Raw genomic sequence first — 24062 nt, forward strand, 5'->3', positions numbered from 1 at the left:
GTCAAAACTGAACTTAAGTATTACCAATCCCAGGAATTCCCGTTGTGGATCAGCAGTAAAAAAAACCAACTAGCATCCATGAGGACGGGAGGGGAGGGGGTTCGATCCCTGGTCTCACTCAGTGGGTTAAGGATCTGGCACTGCCATGAGCTGTGGTGTAGGTCGCAGATGCATCTCGGATCCTGCATTGCTCTGGCTGTGGTGTAGGCCAGCAGCCACAGCTCCAGTTCAAAAGCTTGCCTGGGAACCTCCATATGCCGCGGGTGCAGCTCTAAAAAGACACACACACACAAATTACCAAACCTCCAGTTCAAAGGCTAGCCTAGGAACTTCCATATGCCATGGGTGTGGCCCTAAAAAGACACACATACACACGAACAATTACTAAACCCACTCCTCCAATATTTCCAACCTTAGTTATTAACAGCTTCCCGCCTATGTCCCAAGCCAAAACCAAGATTCATCACTGGTTCCTCTCCTCTCCTTCCTACACACAATGGAGTTACCCCACTCAGTCCATCCAGAAATCGCCATCAAACCTGTTTCCACTTTCCTAGTGTTGGTCCTTCTTTCACCTGGATTACTGAGAGAGCTCTTTTAATTGACTTCCCCTGACTTCAGAATACAATTTCTCTATCCATCACCGAGTACTAAAAAAAAATCATGTAAAATATTTAATCATGTTGCCCCTAAATAAAATTCTATGATAGCTGCCTTGCAACAAGATAAAGTTTCAACCTTCAGTATGGCATCTAAGAACCTTCACAAGGGGACCTCCATCTTCACCTCTCCCCACTCTACAACCCCTGCAGTCTCACCAGCTTGTTCAAGGTGGTGTAACAAATACACCCTGAACTTCTGTGCCTTCATATATTTATACTCCATTCATATGTTTACTACGGGTTTTCCTTTTCTTTCCCCTTCTCTATCTACTGATGTCCTACTTACCTTTCAAAGCCATTTTTAAATATCACTTTTTTCTTTTTTTTGGTCTTTTCTGTCTTTTTAGGGCCACACCTGCGGCATATGGAGGTTCCCAGGCTAGGGGTCTAATCGGAGCTGTAGCTGCCAGCCTACACCACAGCCACAGCAACACCAGATCCGAGCCACGTCTGCAACCTACACCACAGCTCACAGCAATTTTGGATCCTTGACCCACTGAGCAAGGCCAAGGATCGAACCTGAAACCTCATGGTTCCTAGTCAGATTCGTTTCCGCTGCGCCACGACGGGAACTCCAAATATCACTTTCTCAGTGACGCCTTCCTCCAGGCAAAATTAACTGCTCCATTCTTCAGTGACTGCTATTGCTGATACCTCAAATACAGTACTTATCAAACTCAATTTTGATTAGGCAACTATTGTTTTCTGTCTCATCCACTAGATTTCTGGTGTGATGAAGGTTGACCCCATGACCAATTCTCTTTGGGTCTCCACTGAGAATGGACTCAGCCCTATCTCCCCAATAAACAAAAACCTTATTGGGAAATATGTGCTTTTTGGCATGTGGAAGTTCTAGGGCCAGGGATCAAACTCATGTCACAGCAGTGACCTGAGCCATAGCAGTGACAATGCTAGATGATTAACCCACTGCGCCACCAGGGAACTCCCAGCATGTGCTTTTCTGAGATGGCTAAAACTTGACCTGAAAACAAAGTACCCACCCACCTCATTTCCCCAAAATACATTTCAGGTAACCAAAGTGTAGAGTGGAACTCCCCCATGCCTCCACTCTGTGCCTTAAGAATTAAACTAGACAGTCTAAAGCCCTAAAATACAACCTCAGCTCTTCCCAAATACACATTTCTGCTGTTTTGCCTTTAGCTATATGTACTATCAATCCTCACTATTATTTTAAAATAATCTTAAAACAAAAGGATCAGAAATCTGAATGTCAATGAATAGAGAGTGAGTGACCTGCCCAAAAAAGAAGGTAAAATCTTAGCTATAGCTCCAGGGAAAAAGCTGGAAAGTTTAAGGAAAGCTAACTAGCAAATGGGGGGGGGGGGGGGGGAAGCTTCCACTATAAATTACCTCGAACTGAAATTAGAAAAACTATGTCCCCTGGTATTGATCATAAATCCCTTTATTAGTGAGTCAATAAAGTGATTTTTAAGGAGCTGTTGTTTAAACGGTGTTTCCCACATATGGTTGTTTTATTGCAGTTTTTCCAAAACATAAGTCTTCAAATTGGATCAAGGCGGTTCACAGTCAAAGCCAAATAATAATGAACATTTTCCAAATAGCACCCAATGATAGTGTCAATTTTTTTTCTCAGCTTGTCTACACTAAAATGTGATATTTGCTTTATACACATTAATATCTTTTCTATGTCTTTTTGTTTTGGGTTTTGGGTTTTTTTTTTTTTTGGTCTTTTTGCCTTTACTTGAGCCGCTCCCAAGGCATGTGGAGGTTCCCAGGCTAGGGGTCTAATCAGAGCTGTAGCCGCCAGGCTACACCACAGCCACAGCAACACAGGATCCAAGCCTTGTCTGTGACCCACACCACAGCTCACGGCAATGCCAGATCCCTAACCCACTGCAAGGCCAGGGATCGAACCCACAACCTCATGGTTCCTAGTCAGATTCGTTAACCACTGTGCCATGACGGGAATTCCATCTTTTCTATTTCTTGACATAGGACAGTTAACAAAACTTCCACTGAATTAACAAGTGGTTTTACTTTTAAACCTGTCTGAGATTTTTTTCATTAGCAGTTTTCTTGTTTAGCACAGTCCTTTTAACAGGTGGACCTGATCATCATAGGCCGTGAGAGGCTCTATAAACTTCAGCTAGTTTTGTGGTAGACACTGATCAAACTCTGGGTATAGTTCCATTTTTGACAATGTTCACTACTTTTTTGTCTTTAATCAAAGTTTTACATGTACTTTGTTTAGTACAACTCTCTGGGACTTGCTGAGAAAAAAGCAGTCTTGTGACTGCCTCCCTGATCCAAACACACTTTCCATGCACCAGAACAAACATTTTGATCTTGCTTTCACATCTCTAAATAACTTACTATTTCTTGATTTTTCCATTTAAGGTATAATCAGCTGACTTCCCAGTATGGAAGATGAGAATTTAGCTCTCCTATGCATTCACACATGCCACTCCCAATACCACCATAACCACGATTCCTATACATGTCTGCCCTATTACCCCAATATAGTAATTTATAATTTTGGTGAGATCAATTTTCAGTATTTACATTACACACACACACACTTTTGACAACTGAGCCATGTAGTATATACCATGACTGTTTTTATTTTCCTGCACTGCTTTTTGATTTGCCTTAATAGTTTACCACTATTTAGTATTACATTTATATTTAACCCCCAAAGTCTCCCATAACTGTAAAACTTATCTCGAAAAGTACAAACACATGAGCTACTTCATACTCTTGAATTGATGTCCCAGAGCTTTCTGACCTACTACAATCTGGATTAGTAAATCTCTAGAAAAGTGCTATCCAAAAAACCTTTCTGCAATGATGGAAATGTTTTTATCTATTCTGTTCAATGTAGTGGCCACTAGCCTCCTATGGCTGTTGAACACTTACAAGGCGGCTAGTATGACTGAGAAACTGAATTTTAAATGTTATTTCATTTTAATTAATTCTCATTTAAATAGCCACATAAAGTTTGTAGCTATCACTGTGGACAGAGCAGCTGCAGAACCGTATTACACAGCTGTGATTTGGCAGTCTTTCTCTCCTTATTTTCCTGATCTGCTATCTTTTGTGATTTACTTCCTTATTTTAGTGGAGCACAGGCTCTACCAGGTTCCTGAAAAACAGTGCATGAGAAGGTAAAAAAAAAAATTTTTTTTTAATTTTTTTTAATTGACCATATAGAAGTTTCCTTCTTTTACTCTCATACTTCATTTTTAATTTGGGTATAGAATTATTTTGGAAATCATTTTCTCTATTTTCTAACTGATTTTTTTTTTCATCACAGCTGGCTTACAGCATTGTCAATTTTCTACTGTACAGCAAGGTGATTCAGTCACACATACATCTACACATTCTCTCTCAGTATTTTATTTTATTTTATTTATTTATTTATTTATTTTGTCTTTTTGCCATTTCTTGGGCCGCTCCTGCAGCTTATGGAGGTTCCCAGGCTAGGGGTTGAACTGGAGCTGTAGCCGTCGGCCTACACCAGAGCCATAGTAACACAGGATCCGAGCCATGTCTGCAACCTACACCACAGCTCACGGCAACGCTGGGATCCTCAACCCACCCGAGCAAGGCCAGGGATCAAACGGGCAACCTCATCGTTCCTAGTCGGATTCGTTAACCACTGCGCCACGACGGGAACTCCCTCTCTCAGTATTTTAAAGGCATTGTTCCTCTTCTAGTATTCCGTGTTGCTTCTGAGAAATCTAAACATTAGGATTCTTGTTCCTAGTCAGATTTGTTTCCGCTGAGCCTTTCTATAAATTCTCTTTCACTCTGGAAGCTTACAAAATCTTTACTCTATCCCAGATGTTCTAAAGTTTCAGTCATCTCCCTCAGTATGGGCTTATTTTAATTCATTGTGATGGCGGTTCAATGGGTCCTTTTAAACTTGGAAATGTAAGTTCTACAATTGAGACATTTTCTTGAAGCACTTCTTTGATGATTTCTTCCCTTCCAGTTCCTCTGTCCTCTCCTTCTCAAACATCTACTATACAGATTGTTCCTCTGAATTTTATCTTTTCTTTCCTATTTCCTCTTTTTTTTTGCTTTTTAGGCCATACCCGCAGCATATGGAGGTTCCCAGGCTAGGGGTCCATTCGGAGCTATAGCCTCCAGCCTACGCCACAGCCACGTCAGATGCCAGCCATGTCTGCGACCTACACCGCAGCTCATAGCAACGCTTAACCCACTGAGCAAGGGCAGGGATCAAACTCGCAATCTCATGGTTCCTAGTCAGACTTGTTTCTGCTGAGCCTCGACGGGAATTCCCTCCTTACTATTTTCAATCATTTAGGAGTTTTTGCTGTGGTGGTGGTTGTGGTTACTCTCCTTCCTAATCAGCATCAACTTTATCTTTCTTAATATTAAGTTTTTAATTTCCAAGAGCTCAATGAACATTCTTTAAACCTATCTTGTTCTCATTTCATGAATAACTACTCCTTCCTTCTTTTTTTTTTTTTTTTTTTTTTTTGTCTTTTTGCCATTTCTTGGGCTGCTCCCGCGGCATATGGAGGTTCCCAGGCTAGGGGTCGAATCGGAGCCGTAGCTGCCGGCCTACGCCAGAGCCACAGCAACTCGGGATCCGAGCCGCGTCTGAGACCTACACCACAGCTCATGGCAACGCCGGATCCTTAACCCGCTGAGCAAGGGGCAGGGATCGAACCCGCAACCTCGTGGTTCCTAGTCGGATTCGTTAACCACTGCGCCATGATGGGAACTCCCCTTCCTTCTAAAAATATTGAATTGTTTTGTTTTTGCATTGTTGGTCCCTTCCAAATTGCTTTTATTTTTTTATTTTTTTGCTTCTTAGGGCCACACCTGTTGCATATGGAGGTTCCCAGGCTAAGGGTCAAATTGGAGCTGCAGCCACAGCCTATATCACAGCCACAGCAATGTGGGATTCAAGCCATGCCTGCAACCTACACACAACTCACGGCAACTCGGGATCCTTAACCCACTGAGCGGGGCCAGGGATCAAACCCACATCCTCATGGATACTAGTCAGATTCGTTTCTGATGCACCACAACGGGAACTGCCACATTGCTTTTATTCTTTGTTTTGATCTCCATCTTTCTTATTTGCAGCTTTCCCTAAGCTTATCGTTCACAGTTAAGAATGAGACGTTAAAAAGCTGGTGAGAGTGCAAGGTGGGGATTGCTGATGATGAGCTGGGACTGTTCCCAGGGGAACCATTTATACTGCTCTCTTTAGAATATCTTTTCTCTTGGCCAAATTCGAAACTTTTTTGCTCATGTAACTGTTAAATAATTTTGAAATACATACCATGCATTCACATATCTTTGATAACATCTAAAATTTCCATCTTAAGTGTCAATAATTACAAAGGATGTAATTTCTAACATTTTATCAGTATTAACTTTCTAACAACTTTTTAAAAATAACTTTAGAATTAATGAAAGTTACAAAAACATACAAAAAGCATTCTCATATACATTTCACCTACATTTCCCTAACATTAAAATCTTACAAAGCACTAATCAAAATCAGGAAATCAACACTGATAAAATACTGTGAACATAAACTACCTTATTCAAATTCTACCAGTTTTTCAATTAATGTCCTTTTTTTCTGTTTCAGAATCCAATCCAGGATTCTATACTGCATTTATTTTAATGTCTCCTTAAACTCTGGCAATAATTCCTCCATTTTTCCTTATCTTTCATGATCCTGAAATCTCATTTTGGGAGGTTGCTGATCAGTTATTCTGTAAAATAACCTTCAGTCTGGCTTTGTCCAATGTTTTCTCAAGAGAAAATTGAGGTTATGCATTTCGGGCAAAAATACCACAGAAATGATGTCATGCCCTCCTCAGTATAACATAAATCAGGGTCTCTAATGATGCTTACTGGTGAGGTTAATCATAATCTATTAGTTAGCATTTGTTTCTGCCAGGATTCTCTATGTAAATTTACTATTTTTCCCCTTTCAATTAACAAACAATATTGGTTAAAGAAAAACTAAAACTGGGAGTTCCCATCGTAGCTCAGTGATTAATGAACCCAACTAGTTCGTTGGGTTTCGGATTCAATCCCTGGCCTTGCTCAGTGGGTTAAGGATCCAGTGTTGCCATGAGCTGTGGTGTAGGTCACAGACACAGCTCAGATCTAGCACTACTGTGTCTGTGGTGTAGGCCGGCAGCTACAGCTCCAATTTGACCCCTAGTCTGGGAACCTCCATATGCCATAGGTGCGGCCCTAAAAAGACAAAACACCAAAAAAAAAAAGTTTAATAATTAAAAAAAAGAAAAATTAAAACTATTACATCATCCTTTTTAATCCTCTTTTAAATGTATTAAATGGCCCCTAAAAACTATCACCAATTTGATTAACTGTCATCATCCATTGAACAAATTACTCCTTTACTACTGAACTAACCATTGCATAACCCTCAAAAAGTTCACATTCTTCTTTTCTCCCTTAAACTTCTATGATGCTCATACTAGAGACTGCTCTCCTGATGTAATGTATTTTTATACCCAGATTATATACTGATTTTCTAATCATTCTTCTCTGCAAAAACATAACTGTATATAAATATATATTTTTAAATTTCCTGTAACCGTAAGGTTCTAAGTACCAAAAGAAATTCTGAGTTATCATTATAATTGATATCAGTACATGATGGATCAAAACACACGTATATTATACATTTGGAAAACTGAAAACATCTCTTAAATGAAATAAATGGAGCTTACCTTTTTTTTCTTCTCGGTTTATGAGTCCATGAATGAATATTACTTACTACCAGAATAAGACAGGTTCAACATTATTCCTGTTCCTATTTTTTATTTTTTTTAGATATAAGTGCTTAATAACGGTAGAAAGTACCAGAAAATCTTGTCACAGTGATGTTCCTCAATTCCTCCAGCTCCCTTAGGGTTATGAGCCAGGTAGCACACAATGATTTCCTAAAAACTATTTCTAATGATCTGACATCTACCTAATCCTAAAACCAAACAAACAAGCAAACTATAAATCCCTCACAGTAATGTCTTTATTTCAGGCAAAAAAAAAAAAAGAAATACATATAGTTTCTTGAATTTCAATATACTCTAAAGGAGCTGACCTCATAAATAGTATCCTTATAACATCAAGGCTATTTTTAATGTTCCAACCAATATCCCTATATGTTGATTTGCTACTTAATTCAAAAATCATACATAACAGGTGATTCCATAAGGCTTTCATTCAACAACAAATGTATGCCATAAAGATTTTATCTCTTTGCTTCTGGTACAGTTTTTTCCTGGTATGTATATTAGGAACACTTCTATCACAAAGTGTTTCAATATCTGTTTTGGACAATTTTTCCAAAATATTTTATGTCTGGGTTTCCTTTGTAGAAAAAATACTTCAGGAATGAATCAGATGGTTACTGATTCAAAGGCACAACTAATTCCTTTGTTATCTGGTAGATGAGAGCCAGAGCTTACAGTGGGAAAGAAGTGAAATAAAGACTAAGGATGTAAGCCCATTAGTAGAGAGGTATGGAAGGTGCTAAAAGGGAGAGACAAGCAGCACTCGGAAGCTCAAGCACAGAAAATCGAGTCGACTACCAGAACAAGCAAAAAGAGAAGCCAGGTCCAGAGAAGAGGAGGAACCCCAAATACAAATAAAACAAAGAGGAGACCAGTCCTGGAATCAAATACCGATCAGAGATACTGAAAGGGGAATGCTCTGCCCTTTACTCACTGTGTGTAGTTCATCTAAAGAAGCTATAAATAAAAAAGTATAAATTCATATGTGTTGCAAAAGTCTATGAGCTAGTTTCAAGGTGGAAACTCTGCTGCAGCCAAAAGCCTTCAGTTCCCAGAGCAATTATCTTGTATAAAATAAAGCACAAAGTAATTAACCAGACTCCAGCCCCAAACTTACGAAAACATTTTAACAACAAAGTGATGCTTTTTACACAAGGCAGCGCTAAGCTTCCATTGAATAAACTTGATTATTCTGCCTCTGTATGATCGCTTTCTGGTGTTACATAAATCATTGGTTCTACTTCAAATTTTCACAAGAATAAAACAGCATATTAATGGAGAACTAAAGTATTTACTAAACAGCAAAACCATTTAGAACTACAGACCACCGTTTTTTAATTCTTTAGAAAAAGTGACCTTCCTTTTATTGACTACATGTCCTAATTCTCATCCTAAATATGTCCTAGTTATGTGATTAAGGTATTAGTCACACTGTCCCCTTCAATTCAGCAGTGAATTTGATATGATCTTTCAACTGTATCTGACCAAAAGAGCTACATTTGGAAAGTCTGAGATAAAAAAAATGACAGAAAAATAATGTGAGAGTTCTCTGTGAAAGATCTTTCGGTCAAGGTACAGAACAAGGCCAACACTGCTATGTGGTGGTTTTAAGGGGTGAGGTATGTGTGTACATGGAGTAAGCAGGTTGGAGCTGTCTGGCTCCAGGAGCTCTGGGGAAAAGGATGAACAGGCAAAACAAGACGAAGCTGCACTAGTCTTTCAGGAATAGGATAGAACAAGGAATGAGAAATCCAAACTTTACAAGATTAATGATTTCAAAGCTGTTTGGATTCTCTAAATATATTAAAGTGCTTTGTTTTCCATGGTGATTAGCAAAGCTGCCTTTGATATGTCAGGCAGAATCAAATGCACTGGAAGAAAAAGGCTATGCATCTGGTCCACAGGTACACAAAGGATTTAAGGAAGCCAGTAGCAGTGACAGCAGCAGGAATCAAAGTAAAACAAGAACCTTTAACTAAAGGGAAGGACCTGGGAGGGAAAGATGACATACAAATTTGAGGCTCAATATACAACTCTCCCCCCACAAGTGGAAAATCTTCCTCTCTGTCAAACGGTTGATTTTTTTTTTTTCCAAGACTTTCCTAACAAATCCTCACTTATAGAATCAAAGTACGCCCAAGAAATACTGAGTAAAATCATCTCAATGTGTACTCTAGATAGTAATTTAAAAGGGACATTGATACAGTTGGGGTCCAAAGACTGGGTTTCCATAATATATATTTTAAATAACTTTTAAAGACTCACCTGTAGGCTTAACTGAATAAAACCCAATGGCCTCTCCTTTCTTCCACAGAATCTTAGCATAATCAGTACTGCTATGACACAGGAATGGGATCTCATTTCTCTCCATTTCCTGCTTTCTATAAATAATTCGATTGAGAACATACAGAACCACTCTCTCCCCAAGAGTTCTCACCTACAAAGAGAGTCAGACACCAGGCACAACAGTTATAATATGCATCAATTCAGAGATGCAGTTTACCTTGCTCCCTGCTTCCATACCTCTTACTGACATTCAAAGCACTTTGAATACATTCAAAATGATTTGTAAGCCATTTTATTATCACAAAGATAAGACTAGTCTTTCATACCAAAACAACCCATTTCTATAGACAACATTTATGCATGAAATAATGCCTCCACCAAAATTCTAAAACAGGCAAAAGAGGTTTTCAATATACCAATCCCCAGCACCTCCTCTTTAGGAGTGTTTTCTTTCTGCTTCCGGCTGCCCAGACCCCAGGTCTCCCCTATTCTAACTGCTGCCCCTCCATCTCTAGTGCTTCAACTCTTTTGCACCCATTCCAGCCTAAACATTTTTTAAAAAATAAAGGAAAAAGGGAAAAAAGACTTCATGTTATCCCCTGAAGACTTTAAAAACAATTGTCTCATTTGATAAACAAAGCCATAATTATGCTCTTGGGGAAGGAATCTCATCTTTTCCAAGTAAAAATGGTCATTTTACAGCTGTATCTTTGCTGTCTAACTTTAAGGAGTACCTGTCTCCCCTGACACACATACACACCCCTCTGCCAGACCAGATGAGGGATGACAGCGGCAGGAGGGAAGTCTGATGAAAACAAAACTTAGGGTGATCACAGAATGGAAACAGAAGCCCAATTCCTGTAAGTCAGGGCCACATGGTCACAGGGACCCGCTCATCAACTGTCTGACATCGAACAGTGGGGTTTTCCCCAAGGGCATCTTTCACTGCTAAAAACAAGAGTCTGTCCATGAAATCTGTTCCCTCCGCCTCAAGTCTCCTTTAAGAAAAACAACAATGTCCATTAATTAGGTAAAGGGAGATAAAAAGCATTAGGCATACACACCTTACTCTCCAAAGCCTCCCTGGTAGTGGGTTTCCAACACCAACCACCACAGGAAATGACAAAGCTCACGTGTTTACAAGGCAACCCATGGCTTTCTTGAACAGCTCTGACCAGCATAGAACTCTTCCTCATACTGAGCTGAAATCTTTCTCCAAAACCATACCTGGATATTCTGGACCCACACAGTCTACAAATATTGAAAGACAGTCCTGACATGCCCTTAAGTTTCATACCAAAGCTAAACAAAGGAAAAGACTAATTAAATATAATTTGGGGTACTCATGCCATTCCAGTCTTCTCCCTTGAAATTGCTTCAGATCGCCAAGATCTCTCTTCATGTTGGGCTTGCAGATATTACAAAAATACAAACACTGAAGATGATGGGGCTTTTCCCTGTAATCTTAAGGTTTTTATCAGCTTTTTTGCTTATCTTGATTTCACTTCTAATTGAACGAAGCCCCATCTTTTTCACCTGTGCTGCTGTTTTAGTTTGATCTTCATGGTATACAAGTACAGTCAATTTTCTAAACCCACAGATAACTACTTTACCTTTCTCGCTAATTTATTTTCATCATGTTAGATCTTTTTCTTTGTTCCTTAATTCTGCCTTTACAGACTGGTCCTGCCATTTAGCACTGGGGCTGCAGAACATGCCCACCCACTATGTCTTCCTCTAAGTAACTGATGAAGTTGTGACTGGAACAGAAAAAAAAGGACCATGTTTTACAGAACACTACTCAAGAGCTTCCTCCCACTCCACTGGTCTGGAATCCTGAAGAGACCACCCAAAAAGACCCTAGAGATAAGCAAGTTTCCTGGTCAGTCTTTTCTAGAGACAGTGAACTTAAGCAAACAGAGAAAAGAAGCTGTTTCCCAATCAAAAAGAAAATCAGAAGCTGAAAGTGATGTAACTACAGCTCAACTAACCCACAGATATTCATTCTGCCTCCCCAGTTCTCAGGCACTTTCATATAAAATCAAGGCAGCCCAGTCTAAGTGCCAGTGTCACCATAACAACAAAACTCTATGGGTTTAACATAACCTGGTTATACTAAAGTGGAACAGAGCTCAACAACTTCAAAACCTGTCACTGTTTATGGGGAACATATGGTGAAACGGCCTCTTAAATACTTTTAAATTTACAGGATCTTATTACCTGCTTAAGCCCCTCTCTAGAAGGGACAGATGTTTTCACAATATCATCAATAGCCCACCACTGATCAGCAAGGTAAAGTGCCACAGCTAAAAGAGAATACATGGTTATTAACATGTAGGTCTTAGCTATACAATATTACTATTTGTTAAGGCTTACACAGGTGCCTTTAAATATACTCATAATTTACAATACAATGTGGCCCCATTTATACCATTTTTATTTTATTTCACTCACTAAACATTTAATGATAAGCGACTGAGAATTTTATTTCCCTAAATTTACAGTTTGAAAATTTTTCTTTTTAAAAATTCCTGGGAGTTCCCACTGTGGCTCAGCAGTAATAAACCCAACTAGAATCCATGAGGTTCAATCCCTGGCCCTGCTCAGTGCATTAAGGATTGTTGTTGAATAATCACATTGTCATGAGCTGTGGTGTAGGTTTCAGACGCAGCTCGGATCCAGCGTCGCTGTAGCTGTGGTGTAGGCTGGCAGCTGCAGCTTCAATTTGAACCCTAGCCTAGGAACTTCCATATGTTGTGCGTGTGGCCCTAAATTTAAAAAGAAAAAATAAAGTGTCATTTAAAAAATTCCTTCATGTAACTATCTTTCAATAAACTTCTAATTATTTTTTTTTAATTCCTCAATTTATAAGATTAAGCAAAATAGAGACCTGTGAGTGAGTCCTCAGGTGAAAAAAGAGCAAGAATTTTCTGGGTCTGGTCTCCACCATAAAGAGGTACGAAGCCTACATTTGACAAGCTAATAGGAATCTGAAATGAAAAATGATTAGAGATTAGTGAAATGACAGTAAAAAGTCAGACAAAAACAGCATGCTTCTACCAAAACTTTAAACATACATTAATACTAATTATGTAATTTCATTTTATAGGAGATATTTCTAGTCTCACAAAAAAGAGTAAATCAGGTAGACCTCACTTTTGCAGTACTTTTACTATCTTAGGAGAAAATTGAAAGTCTACTTCAATAAATATTACTGTGCATTTGAATTTAAAAAAAAAGCATGATATGACCCATCAAGTTGTTTAAAAATTTTATGTTATTTAGACCACTTAAGGGAGAAAAAAATGTATTTTATTTATTTATTTATTGCTTTTTAGGGCCACACCTGCAGCATACAGAGGTTCCCAGGCTAGGGGTCCAACAGGAGCTACAGCTGCCAGCCTACACCACAACCACAGCAACATCAGATCCAAACTGTGTCTGCAACCTACACCACAGCTCATGGCAATGCTGGATCCTTAACCCACTGATCAAGGCCAGGGATCAAACCCAAAACCTCATGGTTCCTACTCAGACACCATGACAGGAATTCCAAAAATTCCACTTTTTAGTAAAAGACAGGAGTAAATTCCTTTTTAAAGTGAGATATATTCAATATTTTAAATTTGTTCTGCCTTCAGAGTTCCCATTGTGGTGCAGCAGAAACGAATCCAACTAGAAGTCATGAGGTTGTAGGTCCGATCCCTGTGGTGTAGGTCACAGACACAGCATGGATCCTGGCAGCTGTAGCTCCAAGTGGACCCCTAGCCTGGGAACATCCACAAGCGTAGGTACAGCCCTCAAGAGCCAAAAAAATAAAAATAAACTGGTTCTGCCTTCATTAATTCAACATTAATTCCGTATCTACACACAGTATTGCAATTCAGAGAATTACAAAATACTGACACTGGAAAAAACTTCAGAGAATCCTTTAAATAAATATCATTTCTCTGAAGAAAAATCTGAGGCCTAGAGAGGTTAGAGAATTTGTCTATCATCAAATTCAGACTAGAATTCTAATAATTTCAAGTCTAATGATCTTTCCTTCAAAATATATCTCTATTGGAGTTCTCCTGTGGCACAGCAGGTTGGATCTGATGTTGTCACTGCAGTGCCTCAGATTACGCTGGCAGGGGAATGTCCACATGCCACAAGTGCAGCCCAAAAAATATATCTCAGATCACTAATTGAATTTTTTATTGTAATATATTGGGGAAAGGAAGATTTGTGACACAAAAATGCTCTGGTTTTTTAATTTAAAAAAATGTCTAAAACCACAAATTCCAAATCAATAGTAAATTTGGGTTAGCTCAAATATGGTAATCAGTCTTAGCAAAACTGGTAAACTACTTACATACAATTTTAAAGGCGCAACACAAATAATAAGCAATAGCCTACAAAGTTTATCTTTTTAAAACTTGACCATGCTCTGATACTAATTAATCAATATTTATCCATTTTACTGAAGTTTTCTGTCCAAACTTTCAAAGTGCTTAGTTAATACTTTAAAATGGTAATAACAAAAGGATACATAACACTCAAGTGAAAAGACTGATAAAAATCACTGCAGGATGCCTTACCGTAATATTGAGAAGAGAAAAACATTCAGGATTTTCAGGGTCCCCACACCTTAAATCTGACATGTAATCTTCAGCAGAATTTTCCAATTCCTCCTGACTGCAATTATCCAGCATATCCACAGGGAATGCCATCCTCTTTAACAAACAACATGGGACAAAATGTTTCAGAATATGAAATGCTATGTTCCTTTACTAAGAAAAAAACTTTTTATTGTACTAGTGCAGCTTTTTATTGTAAGGACAGACTGTGCCACAACAGTCTACAAACTGAGCCTGCTGATTTAAATCAATATCAAAAAGAAACTTCTAAACATTCACATGTACAAAAAACAAGCAATGAAATAAGAATGCCCATGAACCTATGGCCAATTAATCTATGACAAAGGAGGCAAGAAGAACCAGGAAATTTTGACAACTACATATAAAAGGATGAAATTAGAACAATTACTCATAACATGTACAAAATAACTCAAAATGAATTAAAGACCTAAATACAAGAAAACACAAACAGAATACTCATTGACTTAAATCATAGTAATATTTTTTGGATTTCCTAGAGCAAAGAAAACAAAAACAAAAATAAACAGGAACTAATTAAACTGAAAAGCTTTTGCACATCAACAAAACAAAAAGACAACTTACTAAATGGAAAAAAAAATATTTGCAAATGATATGACCAATAAGGGGTTAATCTCCAAAATACATAAACATCTCTTACTATTCAGTATCAAAAAAAAAAAACAAAAACAAAAACAAAACCAATTTAAAAATGGGCAGAAGAGATGAATAGCCATTTTTCCAGAGAAGACATATAAATGGCCAACAGGCACATGAAAAGATGCTCAACAGGTTAATAATCAGATAAATGCAAGTCAAAACAATGAGATGTTTGATCACACCTGTCAGAATGGCTACTGCCATAAAAAACATATAACAAATGTTGGCAAGATATGGAGAAAAGGAAACCCTCGTACACTGTTGGTGGGAATGTAAATTGGCAGAGCCACTATGGAAACCAGTATGGAAGTTCCTCAAAATAACTAAAAACAGAACTAATATACGATCCAGCAATTCCATTCCTGGATATATATCTAAAGAAAACAGACAGAGTCATTCGAAACAACACATGCACACAAATGTTCACAGCAACACTATTTACAATAGCTAAGATATGGAAGTAATCCAAGTGTCCATCAACAGATGAATGCATAAAGAAGGTGTAGTGTGGAGTTTCCTGGTGGCCTAGTGGGTTAAGGATCCAGTTTTGTTGCTGCTGTGGTGCAGATTTGATCCCTAACCCAGGAACTTCCACATGCCACAGACATGGCAAATAATATAAAACTAAATAAAAATAAAATAAAATACAATAGGGGAGTTCCCGTCGAGGCGCAATGGTTAACAAATCCGACTAGGAACCATGAGGTTGCGGGTTTGGTCCCTGCCCTCGATCAGCGGGTTAACGATCCAGCATTGCCATGAGCTGTGGTGTAGGTTGCAGACACGGCTCGGATCCTGCGTTGCTGTGGCTCTGGAGTAGGCCGGTGGCTACAGCTCCGATTCGACCCCTAGCCTGGGAACCTCCATATGCCGAGGGAGCGGCCCAAGAAATAGCAAAAAGACAAAAAAATAATAATAATAAAATAAAATAAAATAGGAGTTCCCGTTGTGGTGCAGCGGAAACAAATCCGACTAGGAACCATGAGGATCCTGGTCTTGCTGAGTAGGTTAAAGATCTGTGTTGCCGTGAGCTATGATGTAGGTCCCAGAAGCAGCTTGGATCCTGCGTTGCTGTGGCTGTAGCATAGGCCAATGGCTGTAGCTCCACTTCGACCCCTAGCCTGGAAACCTCCATATGCCACAAGTGCGGCCATAAAAAGCAAAACTAAACTAAAACAAAAATAAAATAAGATGTGGAAGTTCCCTTGTGGTGCATCAGATTAAAAATCCAGCACTGTCACTGCAGTAGATCAGGTTCAGTCCCTGGCCTGGTAACTTCCACGTGCTATGGGCAAGGTTGAAAATAAACAAACAAATAAATAAAGGAAGATGGGGGGTGCGTGCAAGCACGCGCACTCGCGCGCGCACACACAAAATGGAGTAGTAAGACATTAAAAAAGAATAAAATTTTTCCTTTTAAAAAAAAGAAAAAAAAAAACCAGAAATGGACCTAGAAGGTATCATGCTTAGTGAACTAAGTCAGAGAAAGACAAATACTGTATATGTTATTAGTTTTAAGTGGCATCTAAAAAAAAAAAATAGAACAGGGAGTTCCCATCGTGGCGCAGTGGTTAACGAACCCGACTAGGAACCATGAGGTTGCGGGTTCAGTCCCTGCTCTTGCTCAGTGGGTTAACGATCCGGCGTTGCCGTGAGCTGTGGTGTAGGTTGCAGACGCGGCTCGGATCCCGCGTTGCTGTGGCTCTGGCGTAGGCTGGTGGCTACAGCTCCGATTCGACCCCTAGCCTGGGAACCTCCATATGCTGCGAGAGCGGCCCAAGAAAATGGCAAAAAGACAAAAAATAATAATAATAAAATAAAATAAATAAAAAATAGAACAAATGAATACAACAAAATACAATCAGACCTATGGATATAAAGAAAAAATTGGCAGTTACCAGTGGGGAAAGAGAAAAAGAGATGGGCAAGACAGAGGTAGGCAATTAAGAAGTAAAAACTACCACGTATAAAATAAGTTACAAGGATATATTGTTCAACACAGGGAAATATAACCATTACTTTATAACAACTTTTTTTTTTTGTCTTTTTAGGGCCGCACCCGCGAGATATGGAAGTTCCGAGGCTAGGGGTCTAATCAGAGCTGTAGCGGCCGGCCTACACCACAGCCACAGCAACTCGGGATCCGAGCCGCGTCTGCAACCTACACCACAGCTCACGGCAATGCCAGATCCTTAACCCACTGAGCGAAGCCACGGATCGAACCTGCAACCTCATGGTTCCTAATCAGATTCGTTTCCGCTGCACCACAACCAGAACTCCTGTAATAACTTTAAATGGAGTATAACCTATAAAAACATTGAATCACTATGTTGTACACCTCAAACTAATACTGTAAACCCACTAGACTTCAATTTTTAAAAATAAATCATTCCTTAAAATGATAGGAATAAATATCCTGACAGGTACAGGATATAAACACACACATAAATACATCCCTATATACCTGTCAACATAAAAGTAACTATAAAGGGACATACACACAAATATATCCTTATATACCTGTCAACACAGAAGTCACTGTAAAAAGACATAAGGGAATTGTTTAGAATGAAAGAAGTGGAGTTCCTGTCATGGCGCAGTGGTTAACGAATATGACTAGGAACCATGAGGTTGCGGGTTCGGTCCCTGCCCTTGCTCAGTGGCTTAAGGATCCGGCGTTGGCGTGAGCTGTGGTGTAGGTTGCAGATGCGGCTCAGATCCCGCATTGCTGTGGCTCTGGCATAGGCCGGTGGCTACAGCTCTGATTTGACCCCTAGCCTGGGAACCTCCATATGTCGCGGGAGCAGCCCAAGAAATAGCAAAAAGACCAAAACAAAACAAAAAGAAAGAAATGTTTACAACTAGATTGTGGTAATGGTTGCATAACCCTATGGATTTACTAAAAAATCACTAAATTGTACAGCTGCAATGGGTAAATGTTATAGTGTGTAAACTATTATGTCTCATGTATACAACTATTTTTTTAAAAAAAGCCAGCACCATAATAAGGGGGAAACAGTACAGACTTTTTCACTAGAGTCAAGAAAAATAAGGATTTCACTAATGTATAACACTATGTAAGAACTTGCCAATGCAATTAGACAAGAGAAAGCAGGTAGAGGCTAACAACTGGCGGTCGGTTATGGGGAGGGAAGACTATCTCCACCTTAATCTGCAAAGAATACATTTAAATAAAAAACTGTATCAATGGAAAAATTATCCCAAATATTAAGAAAATGTAGTAAAATGGCAGGATATAAAATTACATCCAGAAATCAAGCCCTCATATATAACAACTAGGAAGAAGAAATAATAAATAGGAAAAAAAAAAGTAAAAATAGAACAGACCAAATTTACAATGGCAAAATTTTTTTTTGTTTTTTTTTTTATTGTTGTTGTTGCTATTTCTTGGGCCGCTCCTGCGGCATATGGAGGTTCCCAGGCTAGAGGTTGAATCGGAGCTGTAGCCACCGGCCTACACCAGAGCCACAGCAACTCGGGATCCGAGCTGCGTCTGCAACCTACACCACAGCTCATGGCAATGCCAGATCGTTAACCCACTGAGCAAGGGCAGGGACCGAACCCGCAACCTCATGGTTCCTAGTCGGATTCGTTAACCACTGCGCCACGACGGGAACTCCTACAATGGCAAAATTTTAAAAAGACTTAAATTTGACAATGAAAATATAAAACCTACATAAGGAAAACTATAAAATAACATGACTGATAAAAAGCAAAGTAAACAACAGGGAAGACAACCAACAAGGAAGATTTAGAATCAGAAAGGTGGTAGTTTCCTCTAAAATAGCCTATTAATTTTTTTTAATTATTTATTTATTTTTGCGTTTTGGGCCTGCACTTGCAGCATATGGAAGTTCTCAGGCTAGGGGTCGAACTGGAGGTACAGGTGCCCACCTACGCCACAGCCACAGCCACAGCCACACCAGATCTGAGCCGCATCTGTGACCTACACCACAGCTCACGGCAACACCCGATCCGTAATGTACTGAGCGAGACCAGAGATCAAACCTGCATCCTCATGGATACTAGTCAGATTCTACTACAAACTTAATGCAATCCTAACGAAAATGTCTTTAGGATTATTTTTCCTGAAGACAAACAAACTGATAACAAGGTTAATTTGAAATAACATGCAAAAATAGCTAGAAAAAATCCTAAAAAGGCAAAGCAATGATTGGAGAAAGACTCCAGCCATCTTAACTACTAAAACATATTGTAAGAATTCCTTGGTGGCCTAGTGGTTAAAGATCCAGTGTTGTCACTGCTGTGGCTTAGGTTCCATCCCTGGCCTGGGAACTTCCCGCATGCTGTGGGTGTGGCCTCCCCCTCCAAATATTATAAAACTCCTATAATACAGGCAAATATAAAACTTCTATGTGATACAGGCCTATAAATAAATCAATGGAACAAGACATAGAAATTTGCCTTATGTCTATGGAAACTGAGTTTATGTTCAAAAGAGAAATTAATTTTGTGCATTTAACTTTATATATCTGAAATCATACAGTATGCTCTCTAGTGCGTCAACTCTTTTCACTCACCATTATTTCTGTGAGAAACATGAGTGGTGTTGGATCTATCACTTAATTTGTTCCCTTTTATTGCTATGTAATATTCCGCCACTCACATATACAGCTTATTTCCCATTCTACTAATGATGGGCATTTGGCCTGTGACCTTACTGCACAAGTATTTGAGTGAATATATGCACTCATTTGATTGATATAGGTCTGCATACACACTTATCAATCTTACTAAAAGTTAAGACAAGCAGATACTACATGTATCTTAATGTATCTTGGTTAGACCCAAATCTAACCAAACCATTAGACAAACATGTGAAATGGCATCTGAAGTATGCAGCCAGTCAAATTTAGAATAATTCAGTTTCTTCAATAAATATATAGTATAGAGTTTAAAGAAAAGAATAGAAACGAATGTAAATCAAAAGAAACTTAAGGGACGTATCAATGAGATGCACAGAGGAGAGGATCCTGATTTGTGTATTCTTGAATCTCCATGATAAAAAGTTAAATAAAAAATAAACTTGGAGTTCCCGTCGTGGCGCAGTGGTTAACGAATATGACTAGGAACCATGAGGTTGTGGGTTTGGTCCCTGCCCTTGCTCAGTGGGTTAACGATCCGGCGTTGCCGTGAGCTGCAGTGTAGGTTGCAGACGCGGCTCAGATCCTGAGTGCTGTGGCTGTGACATAGGCCGGTGGCTGCAGCTCTGATTCGACCCCTAGCCTGGGAACCTCCATATGCCGCAGGAGAGGCCCAAGAAATAGCAAAAAAAGACAAAAAAAATAAATAAATAAACTTATGGGAGTTCCCTTGTGGTGCAGCAGGTTAAGGATCCAGCACTGTCACTGCTGTGGCCCAGGTGGCTACTATGGCATCGGTTTGATCCTGGCCCAGGAACTTCCACATGCCACAGGCATGGCCAAGAATTAATTAATTAATCTTATCTGTGTCAAATATTAATCTACCACAAGGTTGCAGGTTCAATCCCTGGCCTTGCTCAGTGGGTTAAGGATCTGGCATTGCAGTGAGCTGTGGTGTAGTCACAGACACAGCCTGGATCCTTTGTTGCTGTGGCTGTGGTGTAGACCAGCAGCTGTAGCTCTGATTCAACCCCTTGCCTAGGAACTTCCACATGCCGCCAGTTCAGCCCTAAAAAGATAAAAAACAAAACAAAAAAAATATATTGATCTACCAGTTCTTTTTTTTTTTCTTTCACTTTTTAGGGCCGCACTTGCTGCATATGGAAGTTCCCAGGCTAGGGATCAAATTGGAGCTGTGGCTCACCTACAACACAGCCACAGCAACAAATCTGAGCCTCATCTGTGACCTATACCGCAGGCACAGCAAAGCAATTCACTCAACACCAGATCCTAAACCCACTAAGCAGGGCCAGGGATCCATCCCCACATCCTTATGGATACTAGTCTGGTTCATTACCGCTGCGCCACAACAGGAACTCCTGACCTACTAGTTCTTAAAGGAGGTATGAATAAAGCTAGCATAGACAATCATGTTTTAAAAGTTACCTACTTTATATTTACCCAAAATAAAACTACAGAGCCTAATAGCTCTGCTAATAACTTTTTCAATTTTAATTATTAAAAATTTGTAAATAAATGGAAAAGCAGAAAAAAAGCGAACTGAGAAAAGCTACTTTTCTCTAAAGTGACCTTAAAATCTATTTTAGGAGTTCCCGTCATGGCGCAGTGGTTAACGAATCTGACTAGGAACCATGAGGTTGCGGGTTCGGTCCCTGCCCTTGCTCAGTGGGTTACGATCCAGCATTGCCGTGAGCTGTGGTGTAGGTTGCAGACGCAGCTCGGATCCCACGTTGCTGTGGCTCTGGCGTAGGCCGGTGGCTACAGCTCCGATTCAACCCCTGGCCTGGGAACCTCCATATGCCTCGGGAGCGGCCCAAGAAATAGCAACAACAACAAAAGGCAAAAAAAAAAAAAATCTATTTTATCACAACCAAATTATTAATAGACAAGGCAGAGAAAATCTAATGGAAATATGAGATAAACACATAAAAGAACAGACATAAATAAATAGCAAGCTGCAGTTATATATATTCTTCTGAATTTTGAAGATACAACGAAATAAACTTTTTTTTTTGCTCTTTAGGGCCACACCTGTGGCATATGGAAGTTCCCAGGCTAGGGGTCAAATAGAAGCTATAGCTGCCAGCCTACACCACAGCCATAGCATCACATGCATCTGAGCCGAGTCTGTGACCTACACACCACAGCTCATGGCAACACCGGATATAGATATATAGATATATATATAGATATATAGATATATATTTTTTTTGTCTTTTTGCCATTTCTAGGGTCGAACTCGCAGCATATAGAGGTTCCCCGGCTAGAGGTCGAATCGGAGCTGTAGCTGCCAGCCTATGCTAGAGCCACAGCAACGTGGGATCCGAACTGTGTCTGCAACCTACACCACAGCTCACGGCAACACCGGATCCTTAACCCACTGAGCAAGACCAGGGATTGAACACGCAACCTCATGGTTCCTAGTCGGATTCATTAACCACTGAGCCACAATGGGAACTCCCACAAATATGTATATATTTTTAATTAAATTTATTTAATTTAAAATTTCAAAACCCAGAAATAAAACACATATATTCAGCCCATCTATTAATAAATATAAATGTATAAATAAAAGGAGAACACAAGAAAAATTTATGAAAGCAATACCACAGGATTTCCAGCCAACTTATTAAAAAGGGAAAAAACACGCATTTCAAGAGAGAACTAGGAGCTTATCTAAATTAAAATGTTATAGTTAGAAAAGGATCATAAAATAGTAGCTCTACACTGAAGGAAGCTTATTTGTTAGCTGGCAAATCTTTACATCCCTATCAAAGTCAGTAAGCCAAAGCAAACCAAGGAAATACAACACTGTGCTCCACAGTCAGATCTAACAATTGTAATAGAGAGTAAAATTTTAGACAAAACTAAAAACACAAAGCTAACAGTCAACAGTGAGGAAAGAAGCATAATGAGGACACTAGTTAAGAGAATGTTTTAACTGTTTTTCCTCTTTTCCTAGACAAGATCCCAGCTTTGTATCCAAGTAAACATTCAAAGACATTTAATACACCATACCTCTGCCTAGATCAAGTTTAGCAAAGATTAATATCACAGTATTCCCCTTAAATCAACACAAATGACTCTAGAATATTAACTACCAAAATAAGGTATGAATGAAACATAAAATTTTCATTTGTTAAGAGTAATCATGATTTAAAGGATGAAACGTAAATTAATATTTGAAGACTGCTGTCAAAAACTTGATCTACAAAAACACAGTTGATTACAATCACATAAAAATATGGTATTCTAGACAAAGAATACAAAATGGACACATAAGGAAAAAGAATGATAGAACAGCAAGTTTGGGGTGATTTTCTTTTCATATACTATTACAAAATTAACTTTCTTAAAAGATTTTAAACACTAATGTCATGCTTAAAATATATTTTTTATTTTTTGTTGCTATTATTATTAAAAAGAAAAAAAAAAATCTATTGAATAGGCAAACTAGGTCACCTGAATGAAGAACTCAATGGCAGAGCCCAAATCAGAGAATTTTAGGATATTAAGTAGACTTAAAGGTCCTGGTTTCTCACCTAACACATCTTTTAGAAAGAGTTATGTATTGGAGTTCCCTCTGTGGCACAGCAGAAATGAATCCAACTAGTATCTGTGAGGATGCAGGTTCAATCCCTGGCCTCTCTTAGTAGGTTAAGGATGTGGTGTTGCTGGCTGTAACTGTGGCATAGGCCAGCAGTTGTAGCTCCGATTTGACCCCTAGCCTGGGAATTTCCATATGCTGCTAATGCCACCCCAAAAAGCAAAAAAAGAAAAAGAAAAAAGAAAAAGAGTCATGTAGGGGTCCACCCTGCCAATGCCTTGAGGTTCATTCACACTGTAGCATGTATCAGAATCTCAGCTTACCATTTTAGAAACATTTATTCACTCTAATAAATTATAAAACCTATGAAACCACCAACTTGATGTATTAAATTATATTATGTATTTTCCCAATCAGCATTAAAATTTCTACCAGAACTTAAATATCCACCTGAGTACCAATTAAAAACATCTCCTAATTCATCAGCAGTATGTCAGCACACTTTAGAAAACACTACACTATTAAGTACAGGATTGCTTACCACAAGAAGACAACTGCTACAGATCAAAGGCAAGTCGAACACAACTAAACTAATTAAAGCGTAGAAAGAGAAACTCATTATCCTTCAGTCTTAAATCTTTTTTTTTTTTGTCTTTTTTTTTTTTTTTTTTTGCCATTTCTTTGGGCCGCTCCCACGGCGTATGGAGGTTCCCAGGCTAGGGGTCCAATCGGAGCTGTAGCTGCCGGCCTACGCCAGAGCCACAGCAACGCGGGATCAGAGCCGCGTCTACAGCCTACACCACAGCTCACGGCAAGGCCGGATCATT

General features: G+C 39.1%; 1 protein-coding gene across 17 annotated transcripts in view; it reads right to left on the reverse strand.

The window, feature by feature from the left end:
- Positions 1–24062, reverse strand: part of FAM169A (family with sequence similarity 169 member A) — a 74850-nt gene that overhangs the window by 37717 nt on the left and 13071 nt on the right. For 12 of the 17 annotated variants that reach the window (XM_005661485.4, XM_003123704.5, XM_085013828.1 and 9 more), the window contains 4 exons: positions 14326–14460; positions 12636–12735; positions 11966–12051; positions 9725–9896 (listed from right to left, as the gene is read on the reverse strand). In XM_005661485.4, coding sequence (XP_005661542.2) covers positions 9725–9896; positions 11966–12051; positions 12636–12735; positions 14326–14457 — 490 coding nt within the window. In that variant the 5' untranslated portion in view covers positions 14458–14460. The remainder of the gene's footprint in view (positions 1–9724; positions 9897–11965; positions 12052–12635; positions 12736–14325; positions 14461–24062) is intronic. The other 5 variants (XM_085013835.1, XM_085013833.1, XM_085013836.1 and 2 more) reach the window with 1 other exon arrangement.

This window comes from Sus scrofa, chromosome 2, assembly GCF_054392235.1.
Source record: "Sus scrofa isolate SSC_HxYL_T2T_F1_AM1 chromosome 2, Sscrofa_HxYL_maternal_Yorkshire_Landrace_v2.0, whole genome shotgun sequence".
NCBI classification, from domain to species: Eukaryota; Metazoa; Chordata; class Mammalia; order Artiodactyla; family Suidae; genus Sus; species Sus scrofa.